Source organism: Lagopus muta, chromosome 4 (genome assembly GCF_023343835.1).
Source record: "Lagopus muta isolate bLagMut1 chromosome 4, bLagMut1 primary, whole genome shotgun sequence".
Taxonomy (NCBI): domain Eukaryota; kingdom Metazoa; phylum Chordata; class Aves; order Galliformes; family Phasianidae; genus Lagopus; species Lagopus muta.
The window spans coordinates 37,265,770-37,282,427 of record NC_064436.1 but is presented as its reverse complement, the minus strand read 5'-3'; the positions used below and the strand labels follow the sequence as shown (position 1 = coordinate 37,282,427).

Genomic DNA, 16,658 nt, shown 5'->3' with positions numbered 1-16,658 from the left:
TATTTTCTCCCTAGAATGGTTTCACTCCATTGTACATGGCAGCTCAAGAGAACCACATTGAAGTGGTGAAATATCTCCTGGAGAATGGAGCCAACCAAAGCACAGCTACTGAGGTGACTTATATTTTTCTTTTTTTACGCTCTTATTTTCCCTTTCCTGTATATTCAGTGATCTGAAGATCTGCAGATGGAGTATTTTGAGAGCTTTCAGTCATTCATTTAGCTGAGTTGTATTTATGGATTTTTCACTTTTTTTTTTTTTTTTCCCCCACAAACAAACACATTAGATGGACAAACTGTTCTGGTCATTGTGAGAAGTCAAAGAATGAAATCCAGCCTGAATTATTTGACAACAAATCATCCACTGAATTTAGCGAGCCCAGGATTTTCACCTTTAGTATCTGCCCATTTCTTCATTCAGCTTCTCGGATATATTTTTGAAAAATGAATGAGACTTTGAAATGAGTTCCCAAAGGATGTAGAAATTATAGGAGGCTAAGATGACCTCAATGGAATGGTATTGCCAGGTGAGTTAGGAGTAGATTGATCATAGGGTAAGTGAAGAGGTACAGCCTTTCCTCTTGAACAGTCACTGTTTCAGATTTACATCTTTGGCAAATCCCATGAAAACTGAAGCATCTAGGAGTGCCACCACCTGATACTATCTTGTGCTGCTTCTCTATTTGTACAGTAACATCTGGGCAAAAATTGGTGAATGGAATTATTATATCATGTATCTCCAAATCTTGTCTGGAGAGAAAGGGGTCTCACGGGGAAGATAAATGACTAATGTGAATTGCATCGATGAGCTTACCAGGGAATGTGTTGGTTATCCTCACATAGTTTACTTCTACCATCAAATCATGTGGGAATAAGTGTACAGAAAGATGGTATTCATTGCTAGGATCTGGATTTCACTGCCTGAAGCAACTTTAAAGCAAGCAAAACGGATGCCAGTGGAAGAGATGAATCTCCATCTCAAGAGCTTCCTTTCACAAATGAAAAGCTTTTGGGACAATGAAGGAAACTTCTAGATAATGAAGAATGTATTCCCCTGACTTCTTGTTACTCTGCTTCAGCCAAATCTTAGTTTGTTCTCAGCTAGGAGAACAAGTGACTTGACTCTGTGCTACAAAACTTATTGGCATTGTGTTTACTCTATATAAATGGAAATGCAATGTGAAGTAGTAACAAAAAAAAAGTTCCTCCTCTCTCAGAGAGCTTCTTCTCATGTCTATTACTTTTCCCTAGTCTGTACAGAAACTTACCCATTCCAGATTACCTTCACAAATGGATACATTCAAGATGATGGTGCATTTATGCTTGCTTTCCTTTTCATTAAACTGATCTGCTAGTGTTAACAGCTGCTTTACTATCCCTTCTTTCAATGGATACTGTACCATTTGATGACAGCTCCTAAAATAATCCTCTTGAGGCCTGCATACGCTGAGATCACATTACATTGCAACTTTCTGAAATATGAAGTCCTATGTGGTCACCAGGCAACTTGGCAGAAGCACGCCTTTTGTGACCGAGTCGCAGGGGATCTTTGGCTCTCCCAGGGCCCAGCCTGGCTACAGCGTGCAGTCACCTGCTCTCAGTCTTTCACCAAATAACTTTTATTGACTGTGATGAGGAGCAGTGATCATTAGATTACAGGAACTATGAAGATGATGTGGTTACAATTCATGTGGCCTCTGCTTGAACACAGACATCAAGGCATCATTGGAATTTGTAGGGTTGTCTGATTTTGTAAAAAAAAAAAAAAAAGACAGGGAAGGAGAAAAGCCAACTGGACCCACTCTGAACTTGAGTCCAAGTCTGTCTTCTGTCAGCAGAAAAGTCAGATCTTACTTTTGTGGCCTGAAAAGTAAGGTCTGTCTATCCCCTTATCACTTACCTAGATAAGTTTTGGTTTCAATCCTTGCTCAGGTGGTGTCTTTAGTGATGCGAATATTAGTGAAACCTGTATTCAGTAGAAAACTGAGCTGCTGTCTGCTTTCACATGTGCCCTGAATTTAAGTCTTGTGAATGGAACAAAGAAGTGATACATTGATAAGGTGAGACAGCATCAAAAGACTTTGGAAGGACATTCTGTTTGACCTCAAAGACAGACTGTTCTCACGTGAAGAGGTGGAGAAATGAAATACTTTCTCAGGGCTCCTGTTAGCCATGCTACCTACAAGTAAAAGGAGGGACAATGCAAGAACGGCAATAGCTGCTCAGAGAAAGATGGAAGATAAAGTGGGACAAATCAAATGGTTGATCTTGTGTTTGAAGCTCTGAAACAGGCACTGCCTTTGGATGTACTTTATTCCCTCTATTTTATGTGTCCTTCACTTTATATGTGTAGGTACAAAATCAGAGTCAGGATGATCTCAGTTTCATAGGGCCTCTAATCCAGGATTTGTTCTCATGTTTCCAGAGGCAAAAGGCAAATGCATTAAGCCATTTCAGCACTTAATGTAGCCCCAATCTCAGAATTATCTCTGCAGTTCAGCTGTTACATCAGCTGTTCACTACATTTTATTTCACTGTACAGAATTTAATCTCTATTACAGAAAGAAACTGTATGAGTATAGCTGTTACAGCACACTTACCCACAGTTCAGCGCAAAAGGGAGTGAATGTTATTAGTTTACTAGGAGAGAAAATTGCTTTGGCAATTCTTCAGATGCTTCTTTCAGCATGTTAGCACTCATTCCTTCCCTACTTATCCTTTATTATTTTACATCTTCCTATTTTCGTATTCCCAGTCAGTTCTATCTCTTTCCTATGCCTTTTCGAATGTGTCTTAGTTTGCTTAGGCAGTTTGGCCATAATAAACTCTTCAGCTGTTCCTTCTGATCTACACATGGAAAACTTTGTTTTATTCCCTTCCCTTTTCGTAGCACTATTATCCACCAGCCTTCTTGTCACAGACTCAGTTTGTGAGGAACCACTGCTGCTTGTGGTTTAACTGCCCTTCAGTCTAGCATGTGAACGTAGCATATGTACTTAGACAACATGCAAGACTTGAGCTTTTAGATTTATTGTTTTAGGTATAGTTTTATAGATGAGGTACTTGAGCAGACAGTACTTCAGTTGAGACGCAGGTTTTGAGTTTTGATACATTTTAAAGTATTGGGAGTTCAGGGCATGTGTGACAGAGCAAGAAATTTTGAAAACAATTTAAAAACAAATCTAAAAATACAAAGGAAAAACAGATTTTTCTGATTTCCAGAAAAATATATAATGTTTTTCCACTTAGAATTTGAATAAATTACTAAATATTAGCTGACTTTTGTGAGTTATAGGCCATATATAAACTAGAATGGGAAACAGAAGCAAATGCATCTGGAGATATATTTTCTTTTCTTTTACACAAATATTGCTAGAATACACATTGTGGTCCATTTTATGACAATTAGGACAGATACTGTAGAATGATCCTTTGCCTGTACTTAAACAAACAAAACTTTGAACTAAAAAAAGCATTCTTCTGATGTGTTTGAAGTCACATCTGGATTAAAATGTTGTGCCTCTGATGCCATTTCACTGGTGAGCATTGTGGTGTAGAGGCAGAAAAGAGCTGGTGATGTGCTTAGCATATTTCTGTGTGTGAACAGTGCTGTGCAGTTTGCTGCAGCCCTGTGTCCTTCATCTTACTGAGTATGTTTTGTTTTTTTCTCTTGCAGGATGGTTTTACTCCCTTAGCTGTTGCTCTGCAACAAGGACACAATCAAGCAGTGGCTATCCTGCTGGAAAATGACACCAAGGGGAAAGTGAGATTACCAGCTTTGCACATTGCTGCCAGAAAAGATGACACCAAATCAGCAGCGCTCCTACTGCAGAACGACCACAATGCCGATGTGCAGTCCAAGGTAACATAATGCTGTCCTACAGGAAACAGGGCACTCATGTGGCTGAGTGCCAACGGGCAGCCAGCTTTTGCTTCCTTCATCTAAAGGGTTGAAGGTAATTTCTTCTGTGGGGAAAGATGAGTCTCTAGACCAGTATCACCAGTAATGTTTCTACTTCTGTCTTGTTTAGCCACACAGTAATTACAAGCTACACATTTTTTTTTTGCTTTTTGTTTATATCTCTCATTTCAGTGATAACCAACTTTCTCTTATTATTTATAAACCAAAGAAATATGAATGGAAGCAAAATCACTGCTTCCCTATCAAATAGGATACTGGTTTATTGCCTGTGGGAAAATAGGTTATATTTAATGTTAATGCATGCTTGAATGGCTTTTCCCATTATAACAGCATAACTCATTTCAAAAAACAACTTAGTTCTTGGTTTTGCAGCCAATCTTTAATATCTTTCCTCTTTTTCCCAAACCATGCTGCATCAGATGATGGTGAATAGGACGACTGAGGTACCGAGATAAAAAATTTTTAATTATTCTTTCTATTATTTATGATTATTTTCTCTGCTCTGTGACAACATTTCTTTATTATTTATCACTAAAAGTGAAGTTGTGACTTTTTAAATCTATAACACTTTGTCACTCAGCAAACCTGTTATTATTCATTCTTTGTCTTAGCATTTCTTTTTATTTGTGACTGTTACCATATTAAGTAAACTTCTCAGAACTTGCACTCAGTTCAAAGAAACCTGAAGTGTGTAATGGAACTAGAATACTGGAGGTGTTTCTCTAGTTCAAGTAATTTAATTATGACAATGCACTTACTTGGCATAACTAAATTAAGGTATATCTGGCTGAGCCAGAAGCATTGTAAAATACATTTTGAGTAGAAAAAATAATTGAATCCTCCAAGGTAAAAAAACTTGTTCAGTGCATCTGTTTACTTTTACCATTGTTATTATTGTGATCTTTTTCAATGAAGTTTTCAGAAGTCCTTAAGGGATAACACTTAGTACATTTTTTTATACTGATGGAATGTAATGACTCTCTGAGCATGTCTGCTAAAAACGTTACGTCAGATTGACTAGAACTGTGATTTCTCCCTTAGTCATTATTGTCACATTTAGGAAAAAGTAGTATTTCCTAGAACATTGTTTGAATCCTGCCTTTTAAATAATCATTTCTTTGTTAGATGAGGGAATGAATTTTGAATGCGTGCACACGTGAATATGCTCTGCATTTGGTTTGTGCATACATGCGCAAATTGCTATGAGGCAGCCTGCAGAGGGAATTGAAATGGTGACGGCTTCTCGCTGCCATCTGCCTATGGACATGTTCTTTTACAGTAAATGTAAAGCAATTAACAACTTTTTCACTGGCCATTCATTACATTACCTCTAAGTACCTTGCATTTGTCACAGAGCAAATACATGTGCTGAGAAGTTGTATAAATACAACATTAATTCACTCTATAACTTAATACGGTATTGTATTTGTGTGTCTACAGCCTCAGTAGACATTTTTCTGGTAATTTACCACAGCAACAATTTATGAATTTAATGACTGATTTTACTTAGACCAGGATCACCTGTGAGATAGCAAAACAGTTAATGGAAATAGGTTAAAATAATAGGCTGATTGCTCTATCAAGAATAAAATTGATTTCAGGGTGCAACATCTGTCTTTATTCCACATTTTTATGCACTTATTTAGACACTTCTTTATTCCTTGAGCAGTTTAAAATAATAATTGGTACACTGAAAGAAAGGTTTTTGAATAAACAGCACAGTCCAGAAGTGAAAAGTATTTCTCTTTCCCATAACTGTCAGTAAGACTGTAAGATCTGATCAAATCAGTGTAAAGCTCTTCAGGGAAACCTTAAAAAACGAGGTCCTTTCTACTTGAATTACTTATGAGACTAAAAGCTTGCTGGGTGTCCTACTTTCTTTTTTATTCTGTTGTCAGATAATTCTGTATCTTGTAAATGAAGCATGTTTCACCTTCTAGTGCTCGAGTGGCAATACGTAAATCCTGTTTTTTTTCTGATGTATAGATTGCAAAGTTTCTTCAGATCCTTTCAGATCCATAATGTATAAAAAGTGAATAAGTATGGTTCTTAGAATATTCAGTCTGTTTAGCAAAGTTTCTCATGTAGACTAAACTCCTGGTATTGAATATCCTCTGCTTTCTTTTTATAAAAGAAGGAAATGTGTTGTCAAAATTTGTAATTCTTTGATGAGTACAACAGGAGTCCAAGAACTTGTGCTGACTTTTAGGCAAAATTGCTGAACAGATACAGGCTAAAAGCCCCATGTTATTTCTGAATTGTAGTAAGGAAATTCCCTTTATTTTCTTTAAGGATTAATGATATATTAACGTTTTCTGTGATGAAAGTTACTGACCTCTTATTGGCTTGCAAAAAATAAAAGAAGGAAGCACTTTTGATAATCTCCCATGTGAAAACTACATGCTCTGCCTGAAAGGCTTTGCTATGTCATAGGTGAACTCAATAAAAACACAACTATTTGCCAGCAACTTTTAAAATCAAGTTCTAGTAAAGTTGATTGTATTGTATACATTGATTTCTATAAATAAAGATTGTTTCCTTTTGTAGAGTGGCTTTACACCTTTGCACATAGCTGCGCATTATGGAAACGTCAATGTGGCAACGCTTCTGCTAAACCGAGGAGCTGCAGTTGATTTCACAGCAAGGGTATGGAGGAGCTTTTGTTTCTTTGAGTCGTAATGGCCTATGAAGGTGGGAGTGTATCTTTGTGTAATTCCTGGTCAAGAATAAGTGAGGAGCAAAACAATGCTGAAATTCTATTGTGTTTAAAAGTCTTCCTTTCTTTCCTTCTTTCCTTCTTTCCTTCTTTCCTTCTTTCCTTCTTTCCTTCTTTCCTTCTTTCCTTCTTTCCTTCTTTCCTTCTTTCCTTCTTTCCTTCTTTCCTTCTTTCTTTTTAATTAATTTTTTAAAGTTGTCTCCATGTAATGCAGCAGAGTCCTCGGGAATTTATAGCAACCAGTATTCCCAGCTGATGGAAGCAGACTGCTTTGACTTATTCCAGAGTGCTGATATGCTCAGGATGTGTCAACTCATTTTAGCTTTTTTGTCAGTTAGATACCCTTTAGAAATATATTTTTTTCCTGTCTGTTAAAGGTTCAATATTTGCTAGAGTAATTTGCCTATTTTCTCATATTTTCTCATTTAAACGTATTTTGAAATAGTAACGTAAGGTACACTGCCATACCACAGTGTAAGTACTAATTTATCCCAGACTACAATTTTAGGTAAGCTACTGCAGAGATACATAATATAGTCTACACACTGTACAGTGATGCACATTGCTTAGTTTGAAGTATGTCATCTGGTGCTATAGCAACCTCTGATCATCTGTATGTCACTAAAGCTACTGGGTCACAAATTTCTGATAATTATGCATTTCCAGGCACAATTTGAATTACTTTAGGGTTGTGCCTTTCATACTGATTTCCTCTTCTTGCCTATCTGGAAGAGCTGCTATTATCTCATTCCCCACTCAAAGCATCTGCAAGGACTTTCAGCCTAAGCAGGATCTACTCCTTTACATTACTTACATTACATTTATAAGATTACTTTGTGCAGAATTCATGCATTCGTGTAATCTGTGTGTTGCAAAGATTTAAATGCATCAGTGTTTTGTGAATATTGACTCACTGGGAATCTGCTGTATGTTTGTTTATTTGTCTGACTCTGGGACTGTGATGTTTGCCGCTTTGGCAGATGTGCTACTTCGTTTATGAAACAGTCAAACAGTGAATAAAACTCTTACCTAGAAAGGAACTACTAACTCTAGCTTATATGGTGCGTGCCTAGGTCTGATGCTCAAGTATGTTTTTGTTTATTCTCTATTAATGTGATTGTATCATTTTTGTGATCCAAACACAAATTCACCATCATCAAACACCTTCAAATCTGTCATGCTCATTGTTTGTTCTTTTCATGGTGTAGAATGGAATCACCCCACTGCATGTCGCTTCCAAAAGGGGAAACACAAACATGGTGAAGCTCTTGTTGGATCGTGGAGGGCAGATCGATGCCAAAACCAGGGTGAGTGCTTCTATCCCCCGAATATGATGTTATCCCTTCTTGGGAATGGATTGCGATTTTTTTACTTGCTTGGTTTTTTTGTTTCTTTTTAAGCCAAAGACTGGGAACATCAAGATGCATAGCTAGGCATTCTGCTTCAGTAATTGTGTTATATGGTCTGTCCATAAACTGAGACATTAGATGCAGCTGTTATAAATGACTCAAAAAAAACCCAAACAACCCAACACTAAAAAATACTCAGCTGAACAGAGTTCCAAAAACTCAGCTAATCCTTTTGGTCCCCTGACTCCTGCTTTTTTGTTCCAGTCACCATGAGAAGGAAAACTGTTAGTGGACTTAATATTGAAGAGTCAACACTAGGAACAAGTAATTTAACACTGCTGCAGCAGCGCATCTCCTCTTCTCTGGATTAAGCCACAGCAATACTTTGCTCTTTATTCATTCAGGGCAAAAGAAAAACCCACCAGTTTGTATGTGCAGGATTAATTAATTATTTAAAATTGGATTTTGAAGCCATCTAAGAAAACGCAGTTGTTAATGCAAACTGAGTATCATGGGACTTGTCCATGAAAGCTGCTGATCTTTTAGCACTGATCTGCAAGGTTTTATCTACAAGTATTAGACGATGTTTCAGAACACAATAGTTTAGAGCTGTATAAAGGAGCAATGTATTTTTTTGTTTAATAAAGTAGAAAAGTAGGGAATATTGCATTCAGCTGTGCTTGTGGTTTATTTAGCTGCAGCTGTTATTTTTTTATTCATTTTGTTTACCATTTTTTTGCTTAATAAGCTAGGAAGGCAAAACATGATTGTTATGCTACTCTGCATGTGAATATGATTTCTGATTTCTCTCTTGATCTTATTCATCTGTTTTTTTTTAAACTGATCATGATGGAAGATGAAAGCTCTCATGAAGGTGTGCAGTAAATCATCCCTGATCAAATTCTCCATTATCTTATGGTAAAAAAAAGTGTAAAACTGTGATAATGTGCTGCAATAAGGATATTCCACATTTGTGTAAGCACAGCAGTCATACAGAAACAGTACACTTGGCCTATGGGATGATAGTATTGAATTCCCCTATTTCTTGTTCAGTATTTAGATATTTGTTTTGGACAAGTTAGCCCAGGTGATCGTACATGACTTCATGGATTTTATGGGGTTAAGTCATAGTCCCACACACCCAGAAATGCTAAAATGCAGTTGTGAATTAAACTGAAAGAATAAGACTTTGCTGAGTGTGGGTGGAAGGCTCTAAATTTGGAGTCTTTGCATTGTCTTGGCTTCCTGCCCTTTGTCAGCTGCTACATCATCTCAAAAACTGTCGGCAGAAAAATATCAGTGGGAAATGATAAAGGTGTCCTAAAGCACATATATTCCAGCTTGCGCAGGCTCAGCAGCTTCTTCTTGCTTCCATCTTCTGCCTTCCCTCTGCTCAAAGACACGTGATGGTGGTTGGCTGTGTGTACTTTCCAGTGGGGGAGATTCCAGGCTTTGGTTCTGCTGTCAGTGTCTCCCCATGCCGTGCTCCTGTCTCCATGCCAGCTGTTTATGTAGTCTCGGTGTCTTTTTCTTTTCTCTTTGCTTTGTCCGCATGCCTTGTGCTTTGCTATGGCCGTGAGTATGTAGGGTACTGACGAGGTAGGTTGTGTGTTGCATGTGTGCATATGTGTTTGTTGTGCTTTAAAGGAGAGACTTCTGCCTTGTCCTCCTCAGTACTAACATGCTTGCCTTTCCATATTTGCCTTTTCATTTCTCTTAAAGAACCCTTGCATTTTTCCAGTAGGTCAGATTCACTGAAAGACAGTGGAATTAAATGTACTCTTGGCTTTTATTTGCCATCTTCAAACTGTATCAAAATATGCTCTTTGTTTAAGAAGCAGTCATTGCTTTCATACATTTTATTTTTAACCATTTTATGTGACATTTTATGATGCCTAACTTAAGATGTGAAAGGTTATTTTAACAAATCTTAACTAAATCCAAGTCCTTTAGCTTTACACAGTTAATCTATGAAATCTTCTACTGCTTGAAAATATTGAAAGTAACTATTAGGAGCTGATGTTCTGTCTACAGAAAAACTCCAGTCAAATTAAAATGTACACTCTTCAAAGTGAGTAAATAATGAATGTGTCCTCCTGTTCCATAGTTAATGTTGCATGTCAGAGAAGAGCTCTACTTACTGAAAGAATTAACTATTTCTGTTTTGTTACATTTCACGTTTTCAATTTTTTCTCACTCAAGATACGGAATTGCAAGGAAGTCCATTTGTTTCCTTTATATGTTTTAAAACAGTGTTTTACTTAAGGTTTTTTTTGGTATGTTTTACAGATTTTTTTTTTTAACCATTCTTCTCAACTAACCACTAAGTAAATTCTTAAAATGTGGGATTTCATTTCTCTCTTATATTATATGAAAAACAAAAATATAAACTCAATTTCCAACAGTATTGATAGGAAACTTTTATTAATAGTGTCAGTTATATTTGCATTTCTGTTATTTGTTACACAAAAGCTTCATTTGGAGTTTTGTTTGCTAAATGATTCACAAGTAAAAATGTCATGCTAAAGCACTTCATATTTAAAATTTCAGTCAAATGTATAATCTCCAAAATTTTTGTCTGAATAAGGACTTCAGGGACATGTTTTTAAAATACATTAAGATTTAGCTCAACTTCTGACCTTCACCATCTTGCTATGGTAGACCAGTGGGTCTGGGTTTTAGAAGCAGGCTTTGGCTTGGCGTCAGGTGCAGCAACTTGCTCTTTAAAAGATGGTGGAAATCAATTTCAATTAAATTAATGTCATCTGAACAAGAGTAGTATGTCAGTTGTCAATTCTGACTTTGAGGGAAGGAAAGCATTTACAGTTTTCCTGAAAACTGATGTGAACAAAGGGTTATTGCTGGGAGAATTATTTTACCATTTATGCAGAGCAGTTTCAGCATGCCAGTAGTAGACATTTCTATTACTTTTTCCCATTGGTAGTAACAATAAAGGTGATTAGATATCTTCATCGGATTGACATGTTGGAGGGGCTTAGCCTTTGACGAATGTAGTTCTTGCAATTTGTCTCTTTTATATATAGCATAGGAAAAAAATAGAAAAATTGTGAGGCTTTTTTGAGTTTTCTGTTTCCCTTTTTACTTTTAAAACACAGTGTTCTTCACAGGCTCTTTTCACCTAACTGGTATTTCCTTTTTTGTGTGACTACGCAAACAGCCTCAGAAGGTGGGAAGAAACTGCCTATCTCACATGCTGAAGTTATCACACAAATTGAGTTATTTATGTTAAATGTTGCCAACAGTGAAATTCCATTTTTCTTGCTCTGGGATTATTTATTTATGTATTTATTGTGCTGAATGAGCTATGGGCATCCCTTAATGCTTATTCCAGGAACCTATTGTGTTTTTTTTTCTTTTTTTTTCATAAGATGTCAGAACAGATGTGCCTGTCTTCATTTACAAATGGTTGTGGTCTTCCTGTGACTAAGCTAAGCCATGTTGTGCTCAGATCCTAACACTGTCTTGGGCCAATGCTCTGGTTACAGAGTTTATTCCTGCAGTAAGGCTGCTGTGACATTTTCTCCTGGTCTTAGCAAATGGGCAGATCAATAATAATTCATTGGCCGTGTTTGCCACTCCTAAAGGAATGCTGAATTATAAATATCTAATTACAATACGGATACTGCTATAAAAAATTTAGTGGATTAAAATAATGTTTACAAAGTGTGGGATGATGTTGTACTGATCATCTAGGCAAGCTGCATAGATGGTGACTATTACTGAGAGTTATTTAAGTTAATAATTTATTACTCAGGCAAACACGTAGTATAATTTTTACTGTATTTTTCAAATCCTTACTTTGAGGGGCATACTTGGAGGAATATTTTAGAGCATGTTCACAGAATCACAGGATTGTAGGGGTTGGAAGGGACCTCCAGAGATCATCGAGTCCAACCCCCCTGCCAAAGCAGGTTCCCTACAGCAGGTCGCACAGGTAGGCATCCAGGCAGGTCTTGAACGTCTCCAGAGAAGGAGACTCCACCACCTCCCTGGGCAGCCTGTTCCAGTGCTCCGTCACCTCACTGTAAAGAAGTTCTTGCGCATGTTTGTGCGGAACTTCCTATGCTGCAGTTTCCGGCCGTTTCCCCTTGTCCTGTCTCCACTCACCACTGAAAACAGTCCGGCCTCGCCATTCTGCCCCCCACACCTTAGATACTTATAGACCTGGATCAGGTCCCCTCTCAGTCTTCTTTTCTCAAGGCTGAACAGACCCAGTTCACTCAGCCTTTCTTCATAAGAGTTCAATTATATCAAGACTTTGAGAGCTAAGAACAAGAACAAGAGGTATGCTTACCTTGTTCTTTTCTAAAGATGTGTGGTTTAATAGTAACGCTAAAATGAGCAATTGAAAAGTTCTTTATGCGTCAAACAAATTTGGACCATTTTGCTTGTCAAACATACAGAATAGTAAGGTTTCATTTTACCCTCATACAAATGGCAATATTCAACTGCATTTTGCAAGAATTCTGTGATAATTTGGCCTTTGAATTTTAAGTACAATCAACAGTCTTCATTAAAATGAGCATCAAATGAGCAAAACTCTCCTTCTGCTATGATACTGCTCACACAATTTCCCATTTTTCCAAGATTCTCTTGGAAGCATATTCTTATTATTTCACTATTTCTGGTAAACTGAAAGAAAGCACTTTAATTACTATGAAATGACCTAATAATTTGTCTGCCCAGATTCTGCAATTTGGACTCATACGTGGAATTAAAAAATGGTTTTGTGGGTTGAAAGATCACCAGTGATTGATCTTCAGGAGAAAAAAAAAGGCAGAAGTTTAATTTCTTATTTGTGGCAACCATTTAAAAGGAAAGTGAACGTGATGAAATTTCATTGCCTCCATGAATACAGTGTGGACTGTAGTGTCGTTTCAAGCAGTGACCCACCTGCTGGATACGTTGCAGCATGTGCTAGGAGAGTACCACATACCAGAACAATTGAATGCCAGGTACAGGAAAATAAAATTTCTTGTACCTCTTGGAAAATAAAAAAAAATGTTTTGGAACAAAAAAAAACAAAAACAAAAACCAACACCTAACACTTCCATTATATATATTATTTGAGATGAGAGGTTAAATACTGACCTTCTAAAGACAAAGATATATGGAATTTCTTATTTCTTTCTGTGCTTCAAGCTTGCATCTCTTCAACCCTATGTTGTATGTCCAGTCAAAGTACATGTTTGTTATTTCAGTCAGCATGTGTTCTTCACACTATGAGATGTACCAGCTTGCGATGGAATAATTAAAAAGGGGTGTAGGCAAACCCCTGCAACAGAGCAGCAAGGAGCATTGCTAATAGATAACAGTGCAAAAGCAGACTCATTTGGTACAGCAGTGTCTTTTACTGTTGATTATTGTCAGTGTGTCCTCATTGTTTTAGGTACTAATTCTACTACAACAACTCTCTCTTTTCAGTTTCCCTCATCTCTGAATAAAACATAAGCACAAATAGAATCTGAGGTATTAAATGTACAGTAAGTTTTAAAATATACATACTGTTTTACTTAGTGCAGAAAGAGGGAAGAGAGTTACCTGGGAAAACTGCAGAACTTATTGCTTAATTTGCCTACAGAGAAGTGCACAGATAGTAAATGTGCATGTTTATAAAATTTAAAACAAAATCTAGCAGACTATATATTTTAGTCTATTTTACAGGCAATTATTAGCTAAGAACAAAGGAGAAAAAGGTGTCCTTCCTTCCTTCCTTCCTTCCTTCCTTCCTTCCTTCCTTCCTTCCTTCCTTCCTTCCTTCCTTCCTTCCTTCCTTCCTTCCTTCCTTCCTTCCTTCCTTCCTTCCTTCCTTCCTTCCTTCCTTCCTTCCTTCCTTCCTTCCTTCCTTCCTTCCTTCCTTCCTTCCTTCCTTCCTTCCTTCCTTCCTTCCTTCCTTCCTCCCTTCCTCCCTTCCTCCCTTCCTCCCTTCCTCCCTTCCTCCCTTCCTCCCTTCCTCCCTTCCTCCCTTCCTCCCTTCCTCCCTTCCTCCCTTCCTCCCTTCCTCCCTTCCTCCCTTCCTCCCTTCCTCCCTTCCTCCCTTCCTCCCTTCCTCCCTCCCTCCCTCCCTCCCTCCCTCCCTCCCTTCCTTTCTTCATTTTTTATTTAACAATTTAATTCTTACTTTACTTTTAACTAGACTTTATTGTGGAGTCCGAGTGTTTCTTGTCTTGTCTTGTTCTTTTTTTCCCCTCTGGGGATTTTTTTTTTTTTTTTTTTTTTTTTTTTTTCTCTAAGGCATCACAATTCTACCTTTCTTTCACTATTTGATTAAATAGAAAAACATCAAAGTCACTATGCAAATAAGGAGTGTGAACATTCCACCTTGATTAAAATGTAGAGTACAAAAGGCCAGAAATGGGAGAGATATACCAAATAAATTCCCTTTCTAGAATACATTTGAAACATTCTTGCCTTAGTAATGCTAATGAGAATTGTGTATAAGTATCTCCAGCAGTGAGATGCAAATATATTTAAAGGCTCGATTTGGGTACTCTCAAGGTGCAAGGAAGAAACAGATAAGCTAGCTATACACAATTCCTTTACTTTGACCAGATTGACTTTGTGCTGAACACCCTTTAATTCTGTTTGTGAGTTTGATCTTCCATCCACTGAATTTCATTGCAAAGCTTTCATAGAATTTAGTGATGCAGCAACTGCCTCTGAAATAGCAAGTGCCAAGGCACACCTAACCCTGCCACGTGTTTCTGAAAAATATCTGCAAACAGTAGATAAATAATGATAAAAAATTCTTCCCAAATCTCAGTTCCTCACTTTTGCTTTGTGCATTGCTAACTCCAAAAGGTGCTCTGTGCTTATAAAATTGAGGATGAGAGAGGATCTGCTTCTTGGACGTACCATTTGTGGAGCATGAAAGGGCAGTGTTTGGATAACCAAAATGATGTTGCAATATGGAGCTACAATTTAAGTATGTTAGCAGAAGTAAAAATGATGTAGCGTTCCCACAAACTCCAGCGTGACAAACTGTGTCTGCATGTGAAGGAGAGTCACTAATGTGTAAGAAAGGCTGTGTTACTGCATTTCCACTATCTTTTTGACCTGTAAGTCATGAATCACAGACAAACATATTCATGATTGTGTTGTTACTGGATTCTTCAGAAAGAGCCCTAGAGTATAGTATCTACTTCATCTAAGACAATCAGCTTGTCTTGAATGGAAAGGCTTTTTTGTGATTAAAGCTATTAGCATTTAACAATTAGAAATGTACCATTGTATCTGTTGAACAAGTATTGATGACTTTTATGAAGGTACGCTTAAACAGTATCAGATTCTAATGCGATGAAAAACTTGGGTTGTGAATTTCCTTTTTTCTGTCTTCAGCACTGATATTCATTCCCATACACTTTTCTTGCTATGTATTTCCAGTCTTTTTCTGTATAAAAGTCTAATTCCACTGGAAAAATCTAGAAAAAAGTCTAATCCTAGTGGAATTATCTAGAATGCATCCTCCTGTCTCATTGATGTATCTTTAGTTACCACTGTTGTGATCATTACTAAACAAGTTATAAGAAGTCTTTTGATACAAGATAGTGTTCTGCAGTGGAAAAAATATTTTGGAGCTCTCAAAGTTATTTTAGGAAAGAATTGTTAGCTCTTTGTTCTCAAATTCAGACATGAAAGTTTTCATTCTCTTGGTTTCTCCTTCTCTTTTTCCTTTCTGTTTTAAAATCATCTTTCTCCTGCTGCCTGTTTGGAAAAAATAAAATGAGTTCTAGAGTAAATTTTCCAGCATGGATGTGTCTTATTTCATCCCTGCATCAAAAGCAACCCAAAGGACAAATGTTGATTAATGAAGGAACCTTGGCCCAGCATACATTACTGTGAGGCAATACAATCTCAAAGCCATGCAGAGGAGAAGGAGAGAAGGAGGCAATGCATGCTGACACCAGTGTCTCTGAGAATAGATTTCCAAACGGAATGGACTTCTCTGAAACTGTAACGTTAGTGTGTCCTTCAGTGCAACAGTTTAAAAATAGGTAGGAAACTTTGTGTTGTGGAGCCAGCTTCAGTTAGGAGTCAGAACAGGCTGCTCAGAGTGCCAGGGTTAACACAGGGAGGATGTGCTCATTCACTGTCTCTTGTTTTGCTTTAAGGATGGACTCACACCGCTCCACTGTGCTGCAAGAAGTGGACATGACCAAGTTGTGGAGCTGCTTCTGGAACGAGGTGCCCCACTCCTTGCAAGGACCAAGGTGTGTGCCTTATTGGAAGAATATGTTAATGGCTCTATGTAACTTTCCAAAGAATGTTTAATGTTACTGAAAGGATGAGGAAGAAGGACATTTCTGTTCTGTTAAAGGAAAGGTAGTAATGGAGAGAATGATCCAAAAATAAAACCTTCTTACCAAATTAAGGACTATCCTTTCCAAGTATGTGAAACAGTATACACTTGGTTACTAAATTCAGACTAAATGCAATGCAGAGTGCAATTGAAATCACTTTACTTTTGTGGCTTTTTACAGCCATAGAACACAAAGATGTAAAAACTGTGTCAGTGACTCCTAAGAGATGATTTGTGGTAAATATTTCCTGATTCTTGGCCTGTAATTTTCATGGACTATTTCATACTTGGAAAGTTATTTTAGTGTGTTTTTACTGATATTTGAAAATAATGCATCTCAGATGAATGCATA

General features: G+C 37.3%; 1 protein-coding gene across 15 annotated transcripts in view; it reads left to right on the top strand.

The window, feature by feature from the left end:
* ANK2 (ankyrin 2) overlaps window positions 1-16,658 on the top strand; it is a 178,113-nt gene that overhangs the window by 65,963 nt on the left and 95,492 nt on the right. For 10 of the 15 annotated variants that reach the window (XM_048943211.1, XM_048943212.1, XM_048943215.1 and 7 more), the window contains exons 5-10: window positions 15-113; window positions 3,676-3,861; window positions 4,341-4,364; window positions 6,469-6,567; window positions 7,846-7,944; window positions 16,119-16,217. In XM_048943211.1, coding sequence (XP_048799168.1) covers window positions 15-113; window positions 3,676-3,861; window positions 4,341-4,364; window positions 6,469-6,567; window positions 7,846-7,944; window positions 16,119-16,217 — 606 coding nt within the window. The remainder of the gene's footprint in view (window positions 1-14; window positions 114-3,675; window positions 3,862-4,340; window positions 4,365-6,468; window positions 6,568-7,845; window positions 7,945-16,118; window positions 16,218-16,658) is intronic. The other 5 variants (XM_048943219.1, XM_048943222.1, XM_048943218.1 and 2 more) reach the window with 1 other exon arrangement.